Source organism: Capricornis sumatraensis, chromosome 4 (genome assembly GCF_032405125.1).
Source record: "Capricornis sumatraensis isolate serow.1 chromosome 4, serow.2, whole genome shotgun sequence".
Lineage (NCBI taxonomy): Eukaryota > Metazoa > Chordata > Mammalia > Artiodactyla > Bovidae > Capricornis > Capricornis sumatraensis.
In genome coordinates, this window is record NC_091072.1 from 41,511,187 (window position 1) to 41,530,333 (window position 19,147).

General features: G+C 39.7%; 1 protein-coding gene across 1 annotated transcript in view; it reads left to right on the forward strand.

Annotated features, from left to right (window-relative positions):
• The window catches only part of CSMD1 (CUB and Sushi multiple domains 1), a 1,675,023-nt gene that overhangs the window by 966,418 nt on the left and 689,458 nt on the right, over positions 1 to 19,147 (forward strand). The window contains exon 7 of the mRNA XM_068971399.1: positions 11,715 to 11,792. Within this exon, the coding sequence (XP_068827500.1) occupies positions 11,715 to 11,792 (78 nt within the window). The remainder of the gene's footprint in view (positions 1 to 11,714; positions 11,793 to 19,147) is intronic.

The window sequence follows — 19,147 nt, forward strand, 5'->3', positions numbered from 1 at the left end:
TTTTTTAAATCACTTATTTTTCTCTTGAGAATAAGAAAGATTAACAGAAATCTCTGAGGTAATCCAAAAGTTTAGATTCTTCCCCAATAATAAAGGCAAACAAAAAAATTTCCAGGTAGCCTATAAACCAAGAATATTTTTCTGAACAACTCCTACTTTTGCCAATTCAAGAATAAGTGAAGGCCCTGCAGAGCATATGCTCTAGAATGTGATCTGGTGCTTCTCCATTCTTCTGTCAGAGAACAAAGCTTTCCTTTGCTTCTGAAGTGAACTCAGTCCTGTTCTATTGGCTCCAAGGACACCAAGCAGAAGGACTGTTCTTGAGAAGTGACTCAGGAGGGTTCATAAGGAAAGTCTTTGACTTAATAAGCAAAGTAAAATTTTATGCTGCAGTTCCTAAAGATCTCTGATTGAAGTTTAAACAAAGAAAGCTTCTTTGAAAGGCCCAAATAAGAAATGCCAAGCTAAGGAGGATGGAAATGGCCTGGGAGCTCTGTGCATTATCAGCTCTCCTCATGGTGGTGGCAATGGCTGAAGTCTGAAGACCTCAGCCCCGGAGCTTGGACCCCCCCAAGCCTGCAGAAACTCCATGAAGTTGGAAGGACCCAAGACTGGTGGGGTCTGGGGAGAACTGACTGAGTTTCTCAAGCTGGTCAGTGTGAGGGAACTGCAGAGATCAAGCCCTGAGCTTGTGGACTGGGAACACTGACTCCAAGACCCTAGACTACCACAGAACTAACCCTAGGGAGTATCAGATAGTAAGAACTCACACAAAGGAAGCCACTTGAATACAAAACCTGGCATCACCCAACCACCAGTAGCACCCTGTGCAGGATGCCTCATTCAACAGCAAACAAAACAAAAATACAAACCCAATCATCAGCAGACAGGATTATCACCTCAGCCTTGCCCATCAGAGGAAAAACAAACAAACAAAACTCAGCATAAATCTCACCTGATAGGAAGCTTACACAAACCACTGGACCAACCTTAGGAGAGCAGAAACCAAAAGGAAGAAAGAATTCAACCTTGAAGCCTGGGAAAAAGAGACCACAAACACAATACGTTAAAAAACAATAATGAAAAGGCAGAGAAATACTACACAAATGAAGGAACAAGCTAGAAACACATAAGTTCAAATAAATAAACTACCTGAAAAAGAATTCAGAATAATGATAGAAAAGATGATCAAAAACCTTGAAAACAAAATGAGGAAAATGCAAGAGTCAATTAACAAAGACCTAGAAGAATTAAAGAATCAACATACAGAGACAAATAAAATAATTACTGAAATTAAAAGTACTCTAGAAAGAATAAATAGCAGAATGTCTGAAGCAAAAGAACAAATCAGAGAGCTGGAAGATAAAATGGTGGAAATAATTTCTGAAGAGCAGAATATACTTCTGAATAAAGTAAAAGAATGCCAAGAACTGAGGAGAGTATCAGAGACCTCTGGGACAATATCAAACACACCAACATTCAAATTATAGGGATTCCAGAAGAAGAGAGAAACAAAGGGTATGAAAAAATATTTGAAGAGATTATAGTTGAAAATTTCCCCAACATGGAAAAGGAAATGGTCAGTCAAGTCCACGAGGCACAAAGAATCCCATACAGGATAAACCCAAGGAGAAACACACCAAGACACATACTAACCAAACTAACAAAGACTAAACACAAAGAAAGAATATTAAAAGCAGCAAGGGAGAAGCAACAAGTAACATACAAGGGAAATCCCACATGCTTAACAACTGATCTTTCAGCAGAAACTATGCAGGCCATAGGGAATGGCAGGATATATTTAGAGTATTGAAAGGGAAAAATCTACAACCAAGATTACTGTACCTGGCAAGGGTCTCATTCAAAATTGATGGAGACCTAAAAAGCTTTTCAGACAAGCAAAAGTTAAGAGAATTCAGTACCAGCAAACCAGCTTTACAACAAATGTTAAAGGGACTTATATGGTCAAAAATACAGGAGAAGAAAAAGATCTACAAAATCAATCCCAAACAATTAAGAAAATGCCAATAGTTATACATATATATATATATATATATAGTTACTTTAAATGTAAATGGGTTAAATGCTCCAACCCAAAGACACAGACTGGATGAATGGATACAAAAACAAGACCCACATATATGCTGTCTACACGAGACCCGCTTCAGACCTAAAGACACAAATAGACTGAAAGTGAGAAGATAGAAAAATATATTCCTTGCAAATGGGAAGCATAAGAAAGCTGGAGTAGCAATCCTCATATCAGACAAAATGGACCTTAAAATAGAGAAGATTGCAATAGATAAGGAAGGACAATACATAATGATCAAGGGATCAATCCATGAGGAAGACATAACCATTGTAAACATCTATGCACCCAACATAGGAGACCTCAATACATAAGACAAACACTAACAGACATAAAAGGAGAAACTGACAGTAACACAATAATAGTAGAAGAACTTTTAACACACCCCACTCACACTAGTGCACAGATCTTCAAAACAAAATTAATAAAGGAAACACAAGTCTTAAATGGTACATTAGATGAGATGGATCTCATTGATATCTTCAGGATATACACCTTCTCAAGTATACGTGGAACATTCTCCAAGATAGACCACATCTTGGGTCACAAATCAAACCTCAGTAAATTTAAGAAAATTGAAATTATATCAGGCACCTTCTGTGACCACAATGCTATGAGGCTAGATATCAATTAAATGAAAAAATAAAACTGTAAGAAACACAAACACATGGAGATTAAACCACACATTTCTAAATAACCAACAGGTTACTGAAGAAATAAAAGGGAAATCAAAATTTTATAGAAAGAAATGACATGAAAACATGACAATTCAAAACCTATGGGAAGCAGCAAAAGCAGTTCTAAGTTCTATTGCTTAGAGCAATACAGTCCTACCTCTAGAAACAAGAACAACATCAAATAGACAACCTAACTTTACACCTAAGACAGTGAAAAAAGAAGAAGAATAACAACAAGAACAAAAACCCAAAATTAGTAGAAAGAAATAAATCATAAAGATCCAAGCAGAAATAAATGAAAAAGAAATGAGAGAAACAATAGTAATGATTACTAAAACTAAAAGCCGGTTCTTACAAAATTGACAAGCCTTTAGCTAGAACCATCAAGAAAAAAAGAGAAAAGAATCAAATCAATAAAATTAGAAATGAAAGAGGAGCAGTTACAACAAACAATGCAGAAATATAAAGGATTATAAGAGATTTTATGAACAACTATATGGCAATAAAATGGATAACCTGGACAGATTCTTAGAAAAGTTCCATCTTCCAAGACTAAACCAGGAATAAATAGAAATTATTAAAAACCCAATTACAAGCACTGAAATTGAAGCTGTGATCAGAAAGAAACTAAAAAAAAGTGAAGTTGCTCAGTCATGTCTAAGTCTTTGTGACCCCATGGACTGTAGCCTTCCATGCTCCTCCACCCATGGGATTTTCCAGGGAAGAGTACTGGAGTGGGTTGCCATCTCCTTCTCCAGAGGATCTTCCCAATCCAGGGATCGAACCCGGGTTTCCTGCATTGTAGGCATTGTAGGCATTACCATCTGAGCCACCAGGGAAGCCTGACCAAAAATCTCCCAAAAAACAAAATCCCAGGACCAGATGGCTGCACAGGAAAATTCTATCAAACATTTAGAGAAGAGACAATGCCTATCCTTCTAAAACTTTCAAAAAATTGCAGAGGAAGGAACACTTCCAAACTCATTCTATGAGGCCACCATCACCCTGATACCGAAACCAGACAAAGACAACACAAAAATGGAAAGCTACAGGCCAATATCACTGATGAACATGGATGCAAAAATCCTCAAAAAAATTTTAGCAAACAGAATTTAGCAACACATCAAAAAGCTCATACACCATGATTAAGTTGAGTTTATTCCAGGGATGCAAGGATTCTTCAGTATATGCAAATCAATCAATGTGATACACCATAATAACAAATTTAAAGATAAAAACAATATGATAATCTCTATAGATGCAGAAAAAGCCTTTGAAAAATTTCAGCACTAATTTATGATTAAAACTCTTCAAAAAATGGGCATAGAAGGAACCTAACTCAACATAGTAAAGGCCACATGTGATAAGCCTACAGAAAACATTATTCTCAATGGTGAAAAACTGAAAGCATTCCCCATTAGATCAGAGACAAGACAAGGGTGTCCACTTTCATCACTATTATTCAACATAGTTGTGGAAGTCCTAGCTACAGCAATCAGAGAAGAAAAAGCAATAAAAGGAATGCAGATCAGAAAAGAAGTAAAGCTCTCACTGTTTGCAGATGACATGATACTGTACATAGAAAACCCTAAACATAGTATCAGAAAATTGCTACAGCTAATCAGTTAATTTAGCGAAGTTTCAGAATCAATACACAGAAATCACTTGCATTTTTATATACTAACAATGAAAAATCAGAAACAAATTAAGGAATCAATTCCATTCACCATTGCAACAAAAAGAATTAAATATCTAGGAATAAACTTACCTAAGGAGACAAAAAAAAAAAAAGACAACAACAACAACAAAAAAAAACCTGTACATATAAAATGTTAAGACATTAGTGAAATAAATCAAAGATGACATAAACAGATGGAGAGATATTCCATGTTCCTGGGTAGGAAGAATCAATATTGTGAAAATGACTATACTACCAAATGCAATCTACAGATTCAATGTGATCTCTATTAAATTACCAATAGCCTTTTTCACAGAACTAGAACCAAAAATTTCACAATTCATATGGAAACACAAAAGACCCCAAATAGCCAAAGCAGTCTTGAGAAAGAAGAATGGAGCTGGAAGAATCAACCTTCCTGACTTCAGATTATACTACAAAGCTATAGTCTTCAAGACAGTATGGTTCTGGCACACACACACAAAAACATAGACCAATAGTACAAGATAGAAAGCCTGGAAATAAACCCATGCACCTATGGGAACCTTATTTTTGACAAAGGAGGCAAGAATATACAATGGGGGCAAAGACAGCCTCTTCAGTAAATGGTGCTGGGAAAACTGGAGAGCTACATGTAAAGGAATGAAATTAGAACACTTCCTAATACCATACATAAAGATAAACTCAAAATGGATTATAGACATAAAGCTAAGACCAGAAACTATAAAAATCTTAAAGGAAAACATAGGTAGAACACTCAATGACATAAAACAAGATCCTCTATGACCCACCTCCTAGAATAATAGAAATAAAAACAAAAGTAAATGAGTGGGATTTGATTAAGCTTAAAATCTGTGGCACAGCAAAGCAAGCTGTAAGCAAAGTGAAAGGACAACCCTCAGAATGGGAGAAAATAATAGCAAATGAAACAACTGACAAACGATTAATTTCCAAAATATACAAGCAGCTCAGATAACTCAATGCCAGGAAAACAAACAACCTAATCTAAAAATGGGAGAAAGACCTAAACAGACTTTTCTCCAAGGAAGACATACAGATGGCTAACAAACACATGAAAATATGTTCAACATTGCTCATTATTAGAGAAGTGCAAATCAAAACTACAATGAGATATCACCTCAGACCAGTCACTATGGCCATCATCAAAAAGTCTACAAACAAATGCTGGAGAGGATGTGGAGAAAAGGGAATGCTCTTGCCCTGTTGCTGGGAATGTAAATTGATACAGCCACTAGGGTAGATGGTATGGAGATTCCTTAAAAAACCACCATATGACCCAGGAATCCCACTCTTAGGTATATATACTCAGAAAACCAGGGTTGAAAAAGACACATGTATCCCACTGTTAACTGCAGCATTATTTACAATAGGTAGAGCGTGGAAGCAACCTAGAGATGCTCATCGACAGATGAGTGGATGAAGAAGTTGTGGTACATATACTCAAAGGAATATTATTCAGCCATAAAAATGAATGCTTTTGAGTCAGTTCTAATGAGATGGATGAACCTAGAACCTATTATACAGAGTGACATAAGTCAGAAAGAAAAAACGTCATATTCTAATGCATATATACAGAATCTAGAAAAATGGTACTGAAGAATTTATTTACAGGGCAGCAACAGAGAAACAGACATAGAGAATAGACTTATGGACATGGGGAGAGGGGAGGAGAGAGTGAGATGTATGGAGAGAGTAACATGGAAACTTACATTACCATGTATAAAATAGATAGCCAACAGGAATTTGCTGTATGGCTCAGGAAATTCAAGCAGGGGCTCTGTATCAACCTAGAGGCAGTGGGATGGGGAGAGAGGTTCCAAAGGAAAGGGGTACATGTATACCTATGGCTGACTCATGTTGAGATTTCACAGAAAACAAACAAACAAAAAGTAATACCCCCACCAAAAAAGAAGTTAACATAAATAATGGAGTTTATAATGTCATAGCTAGTAATGTGATAATATAAAAAGACAATGTAAATATAAAAGATAAATAGCTTATGGACTATAATTGCCTACTTATCAAGTGTGACAGAAAGCTTTGATTAAATAATTATAAGGCAAATGTTAGATAACAAGGACATTTCTAACCATAAGAAAGCTCAATAGATTAATTTATGTACTTTATATACATAAATATTTTAGACTCTATTTTATAAAGTAAATGTGTAAAATATTTATGTGTGCAATAATAATATATAAACGTACATATATGAGTACATAGTATATAATGTATATATATATAACATAAATTATATAATATGAAACATAAATGTGAAAGTGTGTGTGTGTATGTAGTGAGCTCTTGCAATACAAAGCCTTTCCAAGGATTAGTGAATATTCTTTTCATAAGCCACTTAGATGGAATTTTTTAGCCTGAAGAAATTTTAGTAAAATTATGATAATGCTCTGAGTTAATAATATGACCACTAAACAGGGGTTATATTTTTAATTCCAAACCGTGGCTTCTTTAGATTTGTCAGCAGTTGATATATATATTTGAAACAGTTTCCTCCATAGTTTGTGAGGTTTCTCAATGACTTCTGCCTCTGTGTTTAGTAACTTAGGATTTTTGACTCAGGAAGAGTGTTTTACCACTGTTTCCAAGCTTTGAGAACCAGTTGTGTAGGCACTCATGGGAAAGAACAGGGCGATGGAGGAATTTGTCCTGGGTCACTGGTCTTTCTGAGGATGCGACTGCCTGAGCTACCCTCTCCCTCACGGCTGCTGCTTTCCGTGAAAGTGGAAATCTCTCTCTCCTGAGGGGTAGGGAGGGAGGAGGAATCTGGTGGACGACAGGAGGGGCCTCAGGGGGTGATGAGGGGAGAGACCCTTTGAAGAGGGTCTTTTCCATTTCTTTATGACATTGCCGAGAACCAGGGTTGTCCAGTAAGAGGATGTATTAAAACCAGCCAGAAATCAGAGGAGGGGAGCAAGTACAGCCATCTCCATCACACTGGAAAACAAAACAAAAAACAAAAAAACTTCCCTGGTGAATTCCCTAGCTTCACTTAGCTACATGCAGTTACTTGCAAGATTACAAAATTTATTAGACTCTCACTGAAGTCTTATATATTCAGATACTTTTATTGCATCCTGAAGGCTACTCATTTTTTTTTTCTGAAAGCATCAAGTCTTGTTTGTTTTATCTGTTTATTTTGGGTGACATTTGTTTTGAGTTTTCTGCTCTTTATTATCTTGTATCGATTGCTGCATTCCTTACTTATTGTGCGTTTGTCTTCTTTCTCCTGAGTAACTTCAAGATAGCGTTGTTTCAGCACAGAAGTTGGGTGTCATGGGAGAGACATCAAGGCTTGCTGGTTCAGAGCAAGGCCCTGCTCTGGGTAGACCTGATGTGGAGACCACGCCTCCTCAGCGGGGATAGTGGGCTGCTGATGGGGCTTCCATTTGCTGTGCTATCTGTCTCCAGGACATGGCGATGTGGATGAGAATGAAAGGCAGACGTGGCGGGAGCAGAGAGATGAATGGTTCTCTGGAAGGGTGTCCTGAGTGGACGGGAGCTGGGGATGCCCACCAGGGAGCATCCTGTGCGGTGACTCCTGTGGACGGGAGGAGACGGAGCAGCAGGGCCAGAGAGAGCCAGGGGGCTGCGCAGGGGTTCATCCAGATGGCCTCAGTGACGCCAGGGCCCTTGGAAACAGTTCTGGAACTATGGAGTACCCCATCCCAGGGACCATGGGGTGGTCCCTGACATGATCTGTCCCTGAAGACGTGGGCCATGGCGGTCTGTCCCTGAGGGTCCCCTGAGGGGCTGGCAGCAAGCAGCCACCACTGGCCACTCCTTCCATGTGGGGCCATCAGTGAGGGAGCACCGCATATCTGCCAGGAGTGCTGTCCATTCCAGGAGTCCCGCGGTCTAGCCATGGTGCTGCTCAGATCAGTTAGGACCACATTACCGCACAGGACTAACTTCCTCAGTGAGCTCTCCAAGGTGTGTAAAGTCCCTTCACTGTTCCGATTTCCCTGGTGAAATGCGTAGCAGAAGAACGCATGCTCGTGTGCAAAGATTTGACAGCCCACATACACAATGTTTAAACATTTTATCAGGCCACATGACTAGATGAATGGGACCAGGGTTCAGAATCCAAGGCCAGACCCTGTTGTATTATGTGAAGAAGGAAACATTCCACTCATCACTCCTGGGTTCAGCTAAACATGCAGAGCCATGGAAACAAAGAGATCATGCAAATAAGATTTGTAAAAAATCAAGGATATTTTAAATTTCTTTGACATTAATTTCTCATTTAAATGCCTTCTTCTCTGTAATCATCATCTGTGTTTTTTCACTCTTTTAACCTTCTTGAGGCTTTCAATGGCTAAGTCGAAGATCTCTCTTGATAAATGTTGCACTGCACTTGAAAATATGTGAGATCTTTTCAAACATCATTTTATACTGTTTTCTAACATCAGTTCAGTTCAGTCACTCAGTCATGTCCAACTCTTTGTAACCCCATGGACTGCAGCACACCAGGCCTCCCTGTCCATCACCAACTCTCGGAGCTTGCTCCAACTCATGGCCATTGAGTTGGTGATGCCATCCAACCATCTCATCCTCTGTTGTCCCCTTCTCCTCCTATCATCAATGTTTCCCAGCATCAGGGTCTTTTCAAATGAGTCAGTTGTTCACATCAGGTGGCCAAAGTATTGGAGCTTCAGCTTCAGCATCAGTCCTTCCAATCAATACTCAGGACTGATTTCCTTTAGGATGGACTGGTTGGACCTCCTTGTTGTCCAAGGAACTATCAAGAGTCTTCTCCAACACCACAGTTCAAAAGCATCAGCTCTTCAGTGCTCAGATTTCTTTATAGTCCAACTTTCACATCCATATATGACTACAGGAAAAACCATAGTTTTGACTAGACAGACCCTTTGTTAGCAAAGTAATGTCTTTGGTTTTTAACATGCTGTCTAGGTTGATCATAACTTTTCTTCCAAGGAGCAAGCATGCTTTAATTACATGGCTTCAGTCAGCATCTGCAGTGATTTTGGAGCCCCTCAAAATAAAGTCTGTCATTGTTTCCACTGTTCTCCCTCTATTTGCCATGAAGTGATGGGACCAGATGCCGTGATCTTAGTTTTCTGAAAGTCGAGATTTAAGCCAAATTTTTTACTCTCCTCTTTCTCTTTCATCGAGAGGCACTTTAGTTGTTCTTTGCTTTCTGCCATAATGGTGGTGTCATCTGCATATCTGAAGTTATTGATATTTCTCCCTTCAATCTTGATTCTGCCTTGTGCTTTATCCAGCCCAGCGTTGCTCATGATGTACTGATTTCTAACATAGTTCCACAGTGATAAGAGAAAAGAGTGCATGATTTCAGCCCCCTTAAACCATGAAATTTTTAGACTTCGTTTTATGTGTCTAGATATGTTCCAATATCTCCTGGTTTGTAGTATATGGGAGCTTGAGTAGAACTTGTACCCTGATGTTGTGTGGACACTGTATAAATCTTAATCATGTTGAACTGGTTCACAATGCTTTTCAGGTCTATTGTATCCTTCTACTTCTCTCTGTTTCATACTGTTAATATTTTAGAGTTTGATATAGAAACTCCAACTAAAAATCTTAATTTATCTACTGAAAAAAATAACTGTAGTATATAGCAGAACTATCTGTAATTTTGTTCTGCATTTTCCAAGTCTCCTACAAATATGTTATTATGCTTTCATAATTTAGAAAAAATAAAAATTAGAAAAAATATTTTGAAAAATAATCCAGTGGTCTTTTAGGTAGAAATAATGCCAGCTTGGGCTTCCCTGATAGCTCAGTTGGTAAAGAATCTGCCTGAAATGCAGGAGACCCTAGTTTAATCCCTTGGTTTGGAAGATTCCCTGAAGAAGGGTTAGGCTACCCACTCCAGTATTCTTGGGCTTCTCCTGTGGCTCAGCTGGTAAAGAATCCACCTGTAATACAGGAGACTCGTGTTCAATCCCTGGGTTAGGAAGATCCCCTGGAGAAGGGAAAGGCTACCCACTCCAGTGTTCTGGACTGTACAGTCCATGGGGTTACAAAGAGTCAGACACGATTGAGCCACTTTCACTTTCAATACCAGCTTGCCATTATGCTTGTGTAATGGTTATGAATTGGCTCCAAAGCAAAGAGCATAACCCAGGATGAAGGCAGTCAGGCAGGAAGAATTATATCCTGCTCAGGAAAGTGTCAGTGCTGTGTTCTATTCAGATCTTCAGCTGATTAGATGAGATCCAGCCACCTGGAGAGGGGCAAGCCACTCTACTCAGTCTGTGGATTTAATACTTACTCTCTTCCCAAAACCACCTTCACAGAAACATCCAGGAAAACATTTGACAAGGTATCTGGGCACTCTGTGCCCTAGTAAAGTTGACATATCAACTAACCATCACACCCCTTTTACAGATAAATTGACAAGCTCTGAGTTTACTTACACAGGCAACGTAGATACCAGGTTGTGAGCAAAGATGTGAACCCAGAGCTTCATGGTACTCTAGATCCATATATGTAAATCATATGTAAGCATGTAAATCATAAATATTTGCTTTTTTTAATTTAATAAAATATAAATTTGATGTTTAAAGCAAATTATTTCATATTAAAATTTCATTTTCTAGTTTCATCCCACAAATGACTTCCCACATTTTTTCCCCTCAGAAATGACCAGAGAAGTAGAATTTCATAAAATGTTTGATGTAGGACTTAGAAAAATCAAGGAATATTTTCAGTTGAGAACTGTAATTTTAGAAATCAATACCATATATGTATTTTCATATTGCCTATTGGTTATGAGAGTCTGGAAGCACTGGTGTCCTCTTATTTAGCATTTTATTCCAAGCACTCAGAACAGGATTTCCTCAAACTAGCTCCCCACCAATGAATATTTGTTAAATTTTGAGTGATTAAATGACTAGAAGAATAAACAAATAACTTTTATCTGTCCTCAAAATTTTTCATGAATGTAACAGAGTTAGAAAGTGGTGGTAAGCAGGTTTGGATATAGATGGTAATCTCACCACATATTATTTTTGCTTCTAACACTGTGATTATAAGATATGATCTTGCTGGCAGATAGCCTTGCATTAATTATTCACAAGCTCTTGTACTTGGTTTACTTTGCATCATTCACCCCTTAGAACATGTCCCATATTCCAGGGGTTGGTAAGAAAGCAGTTATGACTGGAGATGCTGTGAAGATAAAATGCAGTTTCACGATACTGCTCTGAGTCTTAGCTAATAATTTTTCTTTTGTTTCTTCCAGTGAAAAAGGCGATTGAATTGAAGTCAAGAGGAGTCAAGGTGATGCCCAGCAAGGACAGCAGCCATAAGAACTCTGTCTGTAAGTCAGCCTCTCTCTGTATGAGGATGGATGTGTCCATTAGAGGGGAGCGCTTCTGCAGGAGTGCTTTTCTAAACTGCCTTCCCCACTGCATCTCGTTCTGCTTTCCTACCGTCAAAAGCATTTTCTGGGAGAGAGCGTCTGCACTCACTTCACTCTATTTGGAGAGAGCATGTGTTCATCTTAATTCTAAGTGTATCTCACGCCTGCCTGTGCCCTCTGCCCTCATGGGCCACTGTCTGAGACCGGACCTTCCAGAGTTCTCTGTTAAGTAGCTGTTCCACCCTCAGGTGTTTTGATCCCAGTTTCTCTTTCCATTCCAGTATATACTCAAGTATATACTCCCTGTTTGATAATTATGGGCAGTATTATTCAAATTGAACTGGGCTTAATGAAGGAAGAAAACTACCGGAGGACAAGAAGAAAGCAAGTAATTATTTCAAAATGAAGGTTTAGGATTTTGCTGTTGTTAGTTTTTAGTTCAGAATGTTTCCTAAAATGGGGGATGTGCTGTTTATAATTATTTTGCAGTTGATTTTTTTTAATGGATAAAAACCTTGAAGAAGCAGCCCATAGGAACATAGAACTATGTATTGAGTGAACCCTTCCATCAAATTGACATGAGGTCTGAGGCCAGAACAGGCAGACATCAAATGCATCTCTTAGTGCCACATTCAAGCTCGAATGTGAAAAAGAAAATAAGTATGTCTGGGTCCTTATCTGAATACAAATTGAGAAATGAGTCATAACTCAGTGATATTAGAAAGTGTTCCATCCTATCTCTCAACAGTATTATGCCACGTTTTTTGTTAGACTTGAAAATTAATCATTAGAGGAAATGAAGAATTGAGGAAACTGCAAGCCTTCTAAGATCAGCCTTGTAATAAATGGTAGTATGTTATTCACGCAGAAGGTGTGTCTGAGGAAACTAAATTAAGTGCTTCAGAGAAAAGAGGACACAGACTGAAGCCGCAGAGACAAGATTCAATAGCTGTGAGAGTGTTGATTGTATTCAAATCTAAGTTGCATCATTTATAAAAATAAAATGGTAATGATTCTTGTTGAGTAGATGAAGTGTCGTGTTTATAACTGCCTGCTCCAGTATAGGGCAGGGAGTGGGCATTCTGCAACCACGCCCATTAGGACTTTGCTGTACATAAAGAGAAGAAGGAACGATTGTACGTAGTAGGTCAGCCAAGAATTCAAACAATCTGGATCTTACTTGCCAGAGAAGGAGATAGGGCCCAGAGCGCTGACCTTGTTTTCTAAGATCTTAGGAAATAGTTTGATTCCTCACAAGAGGTGAGCCCAGGACACAGAGCCCCTAAAGCCCCATCCAGGATACAACCTTTTCTTGGGAAGCAGTGACCCCCTTCCCACTGTGATGGTGTAGAAGGGGGCACACGAAGGTGATACATGCATTTTATAGATATGGTGAGGCTTGCTGCAGGCATGTCAGTTGCTGACACTCTTATTAAGTCATTTATATACAGATTATCTGATTTATTTACATTCAGTATTTATATTAAACATTGTGTCTTTCATACTTGTCTCATTATTTTTTCAAGCCATTCAATAAGCCATGGTCTCTATATTTCTGGGCTCCCCTGGTGGTTCAGAGGGTGAAGACTCTGTGCTGGAGATCCAAGTTTGATCACTGGATCGGGAAGATCCCCTGGAGAAGGGAATGGCAACCCACTCCAGTATTCTTGCCTGGAGAATTACATGGACAGAGGAGCCTGGCAGGCTACGGTCCATGGGATTTAGAGTCAGACATGACTAAGGGACTAACACTTAACTTTCACTTTTCTTCTCTTGTGGTTTACCCTGAGTGTGGGATTTTTCTTGGAGACGACTGCCTCTGATGTTCTTGAGATTAAATCTAAGTATAGAGCCCTCTTGGGCACAGAGAACGTAGCTCACTCTGGACCTCAATTCCTTCCCCCTGAGGATTTGGGAAAGGATGTAAGGAAATACAGAAATACTTATCATGGGATCTGCCAGCTATGGTTCGCTGTTGGTCCACCTCATCTGTGTGGACCTCTATTTTGGTAGTTTTCTTTCCACCTGGACATTTTTGTTCATGAGTCTGTCTTCTTCCCAAGACTCCTCACAGAGTAAGAAATGGGACAGCAGAGGCTGTGTGATTATCCATTGACCGCCCCCTCCCCCTGCCCACCCCCTGATCAAAGCCTGCACCTGCTGCCCATCACAGGTGCAGAGCTAGTTTGCTTGCAGAATGACAGGACTGACTGACAAGAGCAGCTGTCCTCCTACTCTGAATGCTTACTTTGTATTAGAGTATAGTCAACTGACAATATTGTTAGTGTCAGGTGTAGACCAAAGTGATCACATTATGCATATACATGGATCTATTTTTTTCAAATTCTTTTCCTTTTTGTGGAGAGTTCCCTGGTCTATACAATAGGACTTTGTTGGTTATCTATTTTAAATACAGTAATGTGTACGATTCAATTCAAACCTCCCCATCTATCCCCCCTCCATTGCTATTTGCAATAGCCAACACATGGAAACAACCTAAACGTTGACATATAAATAGATAAAGAAGTGGCATTTGTTTTTGTTCTTCAGTTGCTAAGTCATGTCCAACTCTTCGCGACCCCATGGACGGTAACTTGCCAGGCTTCTCTGTCCTCTACTGTCTCTCAGAGTTTGCTGAAGAAGTGGTTGTGCGTACACAATGTGGTTCTGGGGTGGCTCAGTGTTAAAGAATCTGCCTGCCAATGCAGGATATGCAGGTTCATTCTTGGGTGGAGAAGATCCCCTGGAGAAGGGAATGGCAACCCAGTCCAGTATTCTTGCCCGGAAAGCCCCATAGACAGAGGAGCCTGGTGGGCTACAGTCCATAGGGGTACAGAGTCGAGCATGACTTAGCAACTAACACACACATACATACACCATAGAATATATATTAAATGGAATATAACCCAAGCTAACAAGCACTTAGCAAGTGTTTGATGATTAAATAAATGAAGAAGGAAAAATATCCATGTTGTGGAGCAAAAGCCCTACATATTTTCTCTTTTATGCCTCTCAATGAAATCTGATGAATCATTTGTGGGTTTTGCCCTGAAATCACTAAGTCAATGTGTTCCTCCATCCTGCCCTGACTTCATGTTACCAATTAAACCTCAGGAATTCACTCTAATCCTTAACATGCATCAATTTAACCATGTAAGGTGGAGTGACCTGAAAGGCTGTGTAGATATTTCAACTCATCTATATAGTGAAGGCCATTTTCTACAACATCTCTTAGAATGAAATGACTTACAAATTTAGTTTTTCACCAATTTCATTTATTATTGACTAACAATGTTTACAGAAAACCTCAAAGAGAATCAAGGTATTAATTCTGCAGAATGCTGTAAATGTCTAGTTAATTAAAGCTTTAAAGGATCCCAGCATTACTGGACAGCACACAACAAGAAGGGTACCTGGAATAACTCAGTCAGGGGCTCCTCTTTATTCTGGGGTTGGAAGCGCTTGGTACCAAAGGATTCTTAAATTGCTTCCCTTTTAACACAGTGGTAGCTGTAGACTTCAGAGAAGGCAGTGGCACCCCACTCCAGTACTCTTGCCTGGAAAATCCCATGGACAGAGGAGCCTGATAAGCTGCAGTCCATGGAGTCGCTAAGAGTCGGACACAAGTGAGCGACTTCACTTTCACTTTTCCCTTTCATGCATTGGAGAAGTAAATGGCAACCCACTCCAGTGTTCTTGCCTGGAGAATCCCAGGGATGGGGAAGCCTGGTGGGCTGCCGTCTATGGGGTTGCACAGAGTCAGACACGACTGAAACCACTTAGCAGCAGCAGCAGCTGTAGACATATTTTCCTCTTCCTTTTCTTCTTGCCATTCTTGTCTACAGAATACAATGCAACAGAATACAATATTAGCAGCCCTAAGTGTGAGAGTCAGGAGGGTAGGTTATCCATTACTGCCCTTCTAACTCAAAAATGTAAAACTCTGTAGGGAGAAGGACAAACAAAAGCCTTGGTTGTTATTTTTCAGCTCGAGATTGTTCTCCCTGTGTAAAGTTAAAGACAAACGACTTTACAAACCCAATATTGATTTGTTGTAACTCACTCAGAAGAATTGATGGCACAGGCTGTGTATTAAGCATCTGCAGTTACAACAGTTTATACCCAAGCAGGATAGGACATTTGGTTCAGAGCCATTATTTAATGTAAAGCTGATTGAAACATGGTGGAAAAATGGGAAAATATAATGCATAACAACTGCATACTATGAAATAAAAGACCCTAAAATTCTTCTACTTTTGACTATAAGTCATTTATTTCATTGCCTTTGTTACCATGGGCAATCAATTTTCTTCCACCTCTGAAAAAAATATCTGAAGTGAAACAGAATGATATTTATTCAAAATTGCCAAATAGTCCTGTTAATGAAAGGCAATTGATCAAATATTGTCTTTTATAATATATTGTCTTTCTCTTTTGCCTCAGACACAGTTATTTGGAAGGGCACATTTCACCAGTTTTGTAGTTCCATTTTTTGGGCAACAGTGTAAATGATGCCTTAGCTACATTGTACAGTTAAAGATGCAGTTGTAACAATGTAATGTTTGATTTAGCTTCTTAACATGGTGTGGCTCATTAATCCACTTTCTAAAATACGTCCTTATAAATGACCATCCTAGCTGTGCTGGGTCACACTGTGTTATCCACTCATCACTAAAATTGCTACATTCAGTCCTTGTCTTCTTATGTTTGGGATAATTTAAGAGCAAATGGCATATATTAGTATGTAATATTCCATTTTTACTTACATTCCAGGGTGTTAAATGGAAAAAAAAAAAGTTAATCTTGTCTTTCATAATTTCTTCCATTCCTGTCAGCCTCCACACTTAGCAACATAATCACACACAAAAATGAACTCCACCCAGAAAAAGACTCTCCTTTCAATCCTCTCTCTGTAAACAGGGATCAGTGCAAGCTGAGGAATGGGAAAAAAAGAAACCATTAATCCCTTTTTGATAGGGGTAAAACGAGAGGTAAAGAAAGGCAAAGCATCTCAACAATAGTCACCGTTTGGAAAGCAGTTTCAGTGTGAGCCACCACTGGAGCAGAATGGAGCATCTCTGATTGACGGCCCTAGACCTCTCTGTCCATTTCCACACTGGTGCATCCAGCTGCCCACCCAGCATTTGCACACGCAAGGGTGATAAGCGTCTCTTTCCCTCTGAACAAAGGCCAGTGCTCTTCGCTGTTGAGGACCCAGAGCCTGGCGCCATCCCTGCCCCGGACACCAGCCAGCCTGCTGCTCCAGCTGCGTCAGAAGCCAACCTCATCTCTTCAGCCCAAACCGCCGCTGTTTTCAGGGGCATTACTCACCAGTCTCACCCCAGATCCCTGTCTCCGCCTGTTTCCCTGCGGTCGAGACCCCGCACTTCATCCAGAGTGATCTGTGGAATCTCATCACTCTTCTGCTAAGATCCCTTTGAAGCTTTCCCATCACCGCCCAAGTGAGTCCACGTCCCTTACAGAGACGCACAGGACCGCCTCACCCCTGCTCCCCGTCTGTTCTCCCCCAGCCCTTGTCCACTAGCTTTGGGGCTGGTTCTTAAAGCTCCCGCCTCAGTCTTCATTCCTCTGTCTCCTCAGTCTGAGGTGGTTTCCCTAAGGTGCTTGTCTCTCCCTTCTTCACATCATTTCTCAGAGCTTACCTGCTCCCTAGGCTCTCACTGGTCACCCTGCGTACCTTTTGCACACCTTGCCCAGGCATCACTTTACCCCTCTGGTTGCCTGTTCTGCTTTTCTCTGTATCGTTTATCACAGTATGTCATACATATGAGCTTCCAGGTCATGCAGTGGTAAATAATCTGTCTGCCAGTGCAGGAGACATGGGTTCAATCCCTGGGTCAGGAAGATCCCCTGGAGAAGGGAATTGCCATTCCACTCCAGTATTCTTGCCTGGAAATCCCATGGACAGAGGAGCCTAGTGGGCTACAACCCATAGAATTGCAAAGAGTTGGACGTGACTGAGCACATACACACACACACCTCATACATATCAGCCTTATTTTTATGTGTTTATATGTGCATATTTAGCATATGCATTTATATGAATATGTGGAGGTGTATGTGAGGAATATTATATATTATATAACATTGATATAATAATATGTATATTCTACATTGTGTATAAATTATATATAAATATATTAAACATGATATAACATGTATATTATATAATATATAATTATAATAGTATATTAAATACATATACATTATCATTTGCTTCCTCTCTCTTCCAATCCCCCCGTAGGAATACTGACTCTTTGAAGGAGGATATTTTTGTCCGCTGTCTTCACTGAGACTTACCAAGTGCCCAGCAGAGAGGCTCAGGCACACAGCAGTTGCTCAATAAACACTTGTCCATTGAATGACTGAGTTTCCTAGTGTGTGGAGGCCTGAAGGAGCATGGCAAGGTGACGTCACACTCTCCTTCAGTGAGGTCTTTGTGCCCCATGTCATCTTCATGCCTTCAGCATGAAAACCTTGAGGAAAGACCAACAGCTGTCATGGAGATGTTTAAAATACATTCTTTTCCTAGAGGAAATTAGTCTCCTGGTCATTCAAGTCATGTAAATGTTTATCAGACCAGGAGAGTTATAAGAAAGTAGCAACACTTATTGAGCATTGAGTAAAAATAGAAATTTATCAGCTTTCAGAATAGTAGTAGGTCAACCCATAAAAATGTAAGAATCCATAGACAGGATGTTAAACAACATTAAATTAGGTCCTTTGCAAGTCAAGACACCATGTTTTCTAAGACACTCTGTTTTCTATGTTGCACCTTGTCAATGACTGAGTCCCTCGAATCTGTCATTTATAGACATGTGCTTGGCAACGGTTAAGAGAAAATCATTCTTATTACCAAAATTATATGTAGTATATGAATGAGGCACAACTAATTAAATAACTGGTCAATTAAAATACCATAGTCTTAGAATCCCTATACCTTCTGCATGGAAGGAAACATTAAAACCATGAGGAGTCTTTTTCAAGCTTTTGTAACAAGGTGACAGCATCTGGTAGTAAAACCTCATTGTCAGCCTGGATTCTGTGCTCTAGTAGGTTAGAAAATACAACAGTCTAATTTTCCACTATGCCACTGCTGGATGAATCCATTTGTTACTGAGTTGATGTCTAGGACATGCTGGCTTTCAGAAAGGGCATTTGAAGAACCACAGAGAAAGCTAGCCCTGCCACTCTCCAGGTGCTTCTCTGGATTTGGAGCTTGAAGAGGGCTGTGGTCAGGAGGGAGATGGGATGAGGGGAGGAGAATGGAGTGAGGCTGTTAAGAAACTCGA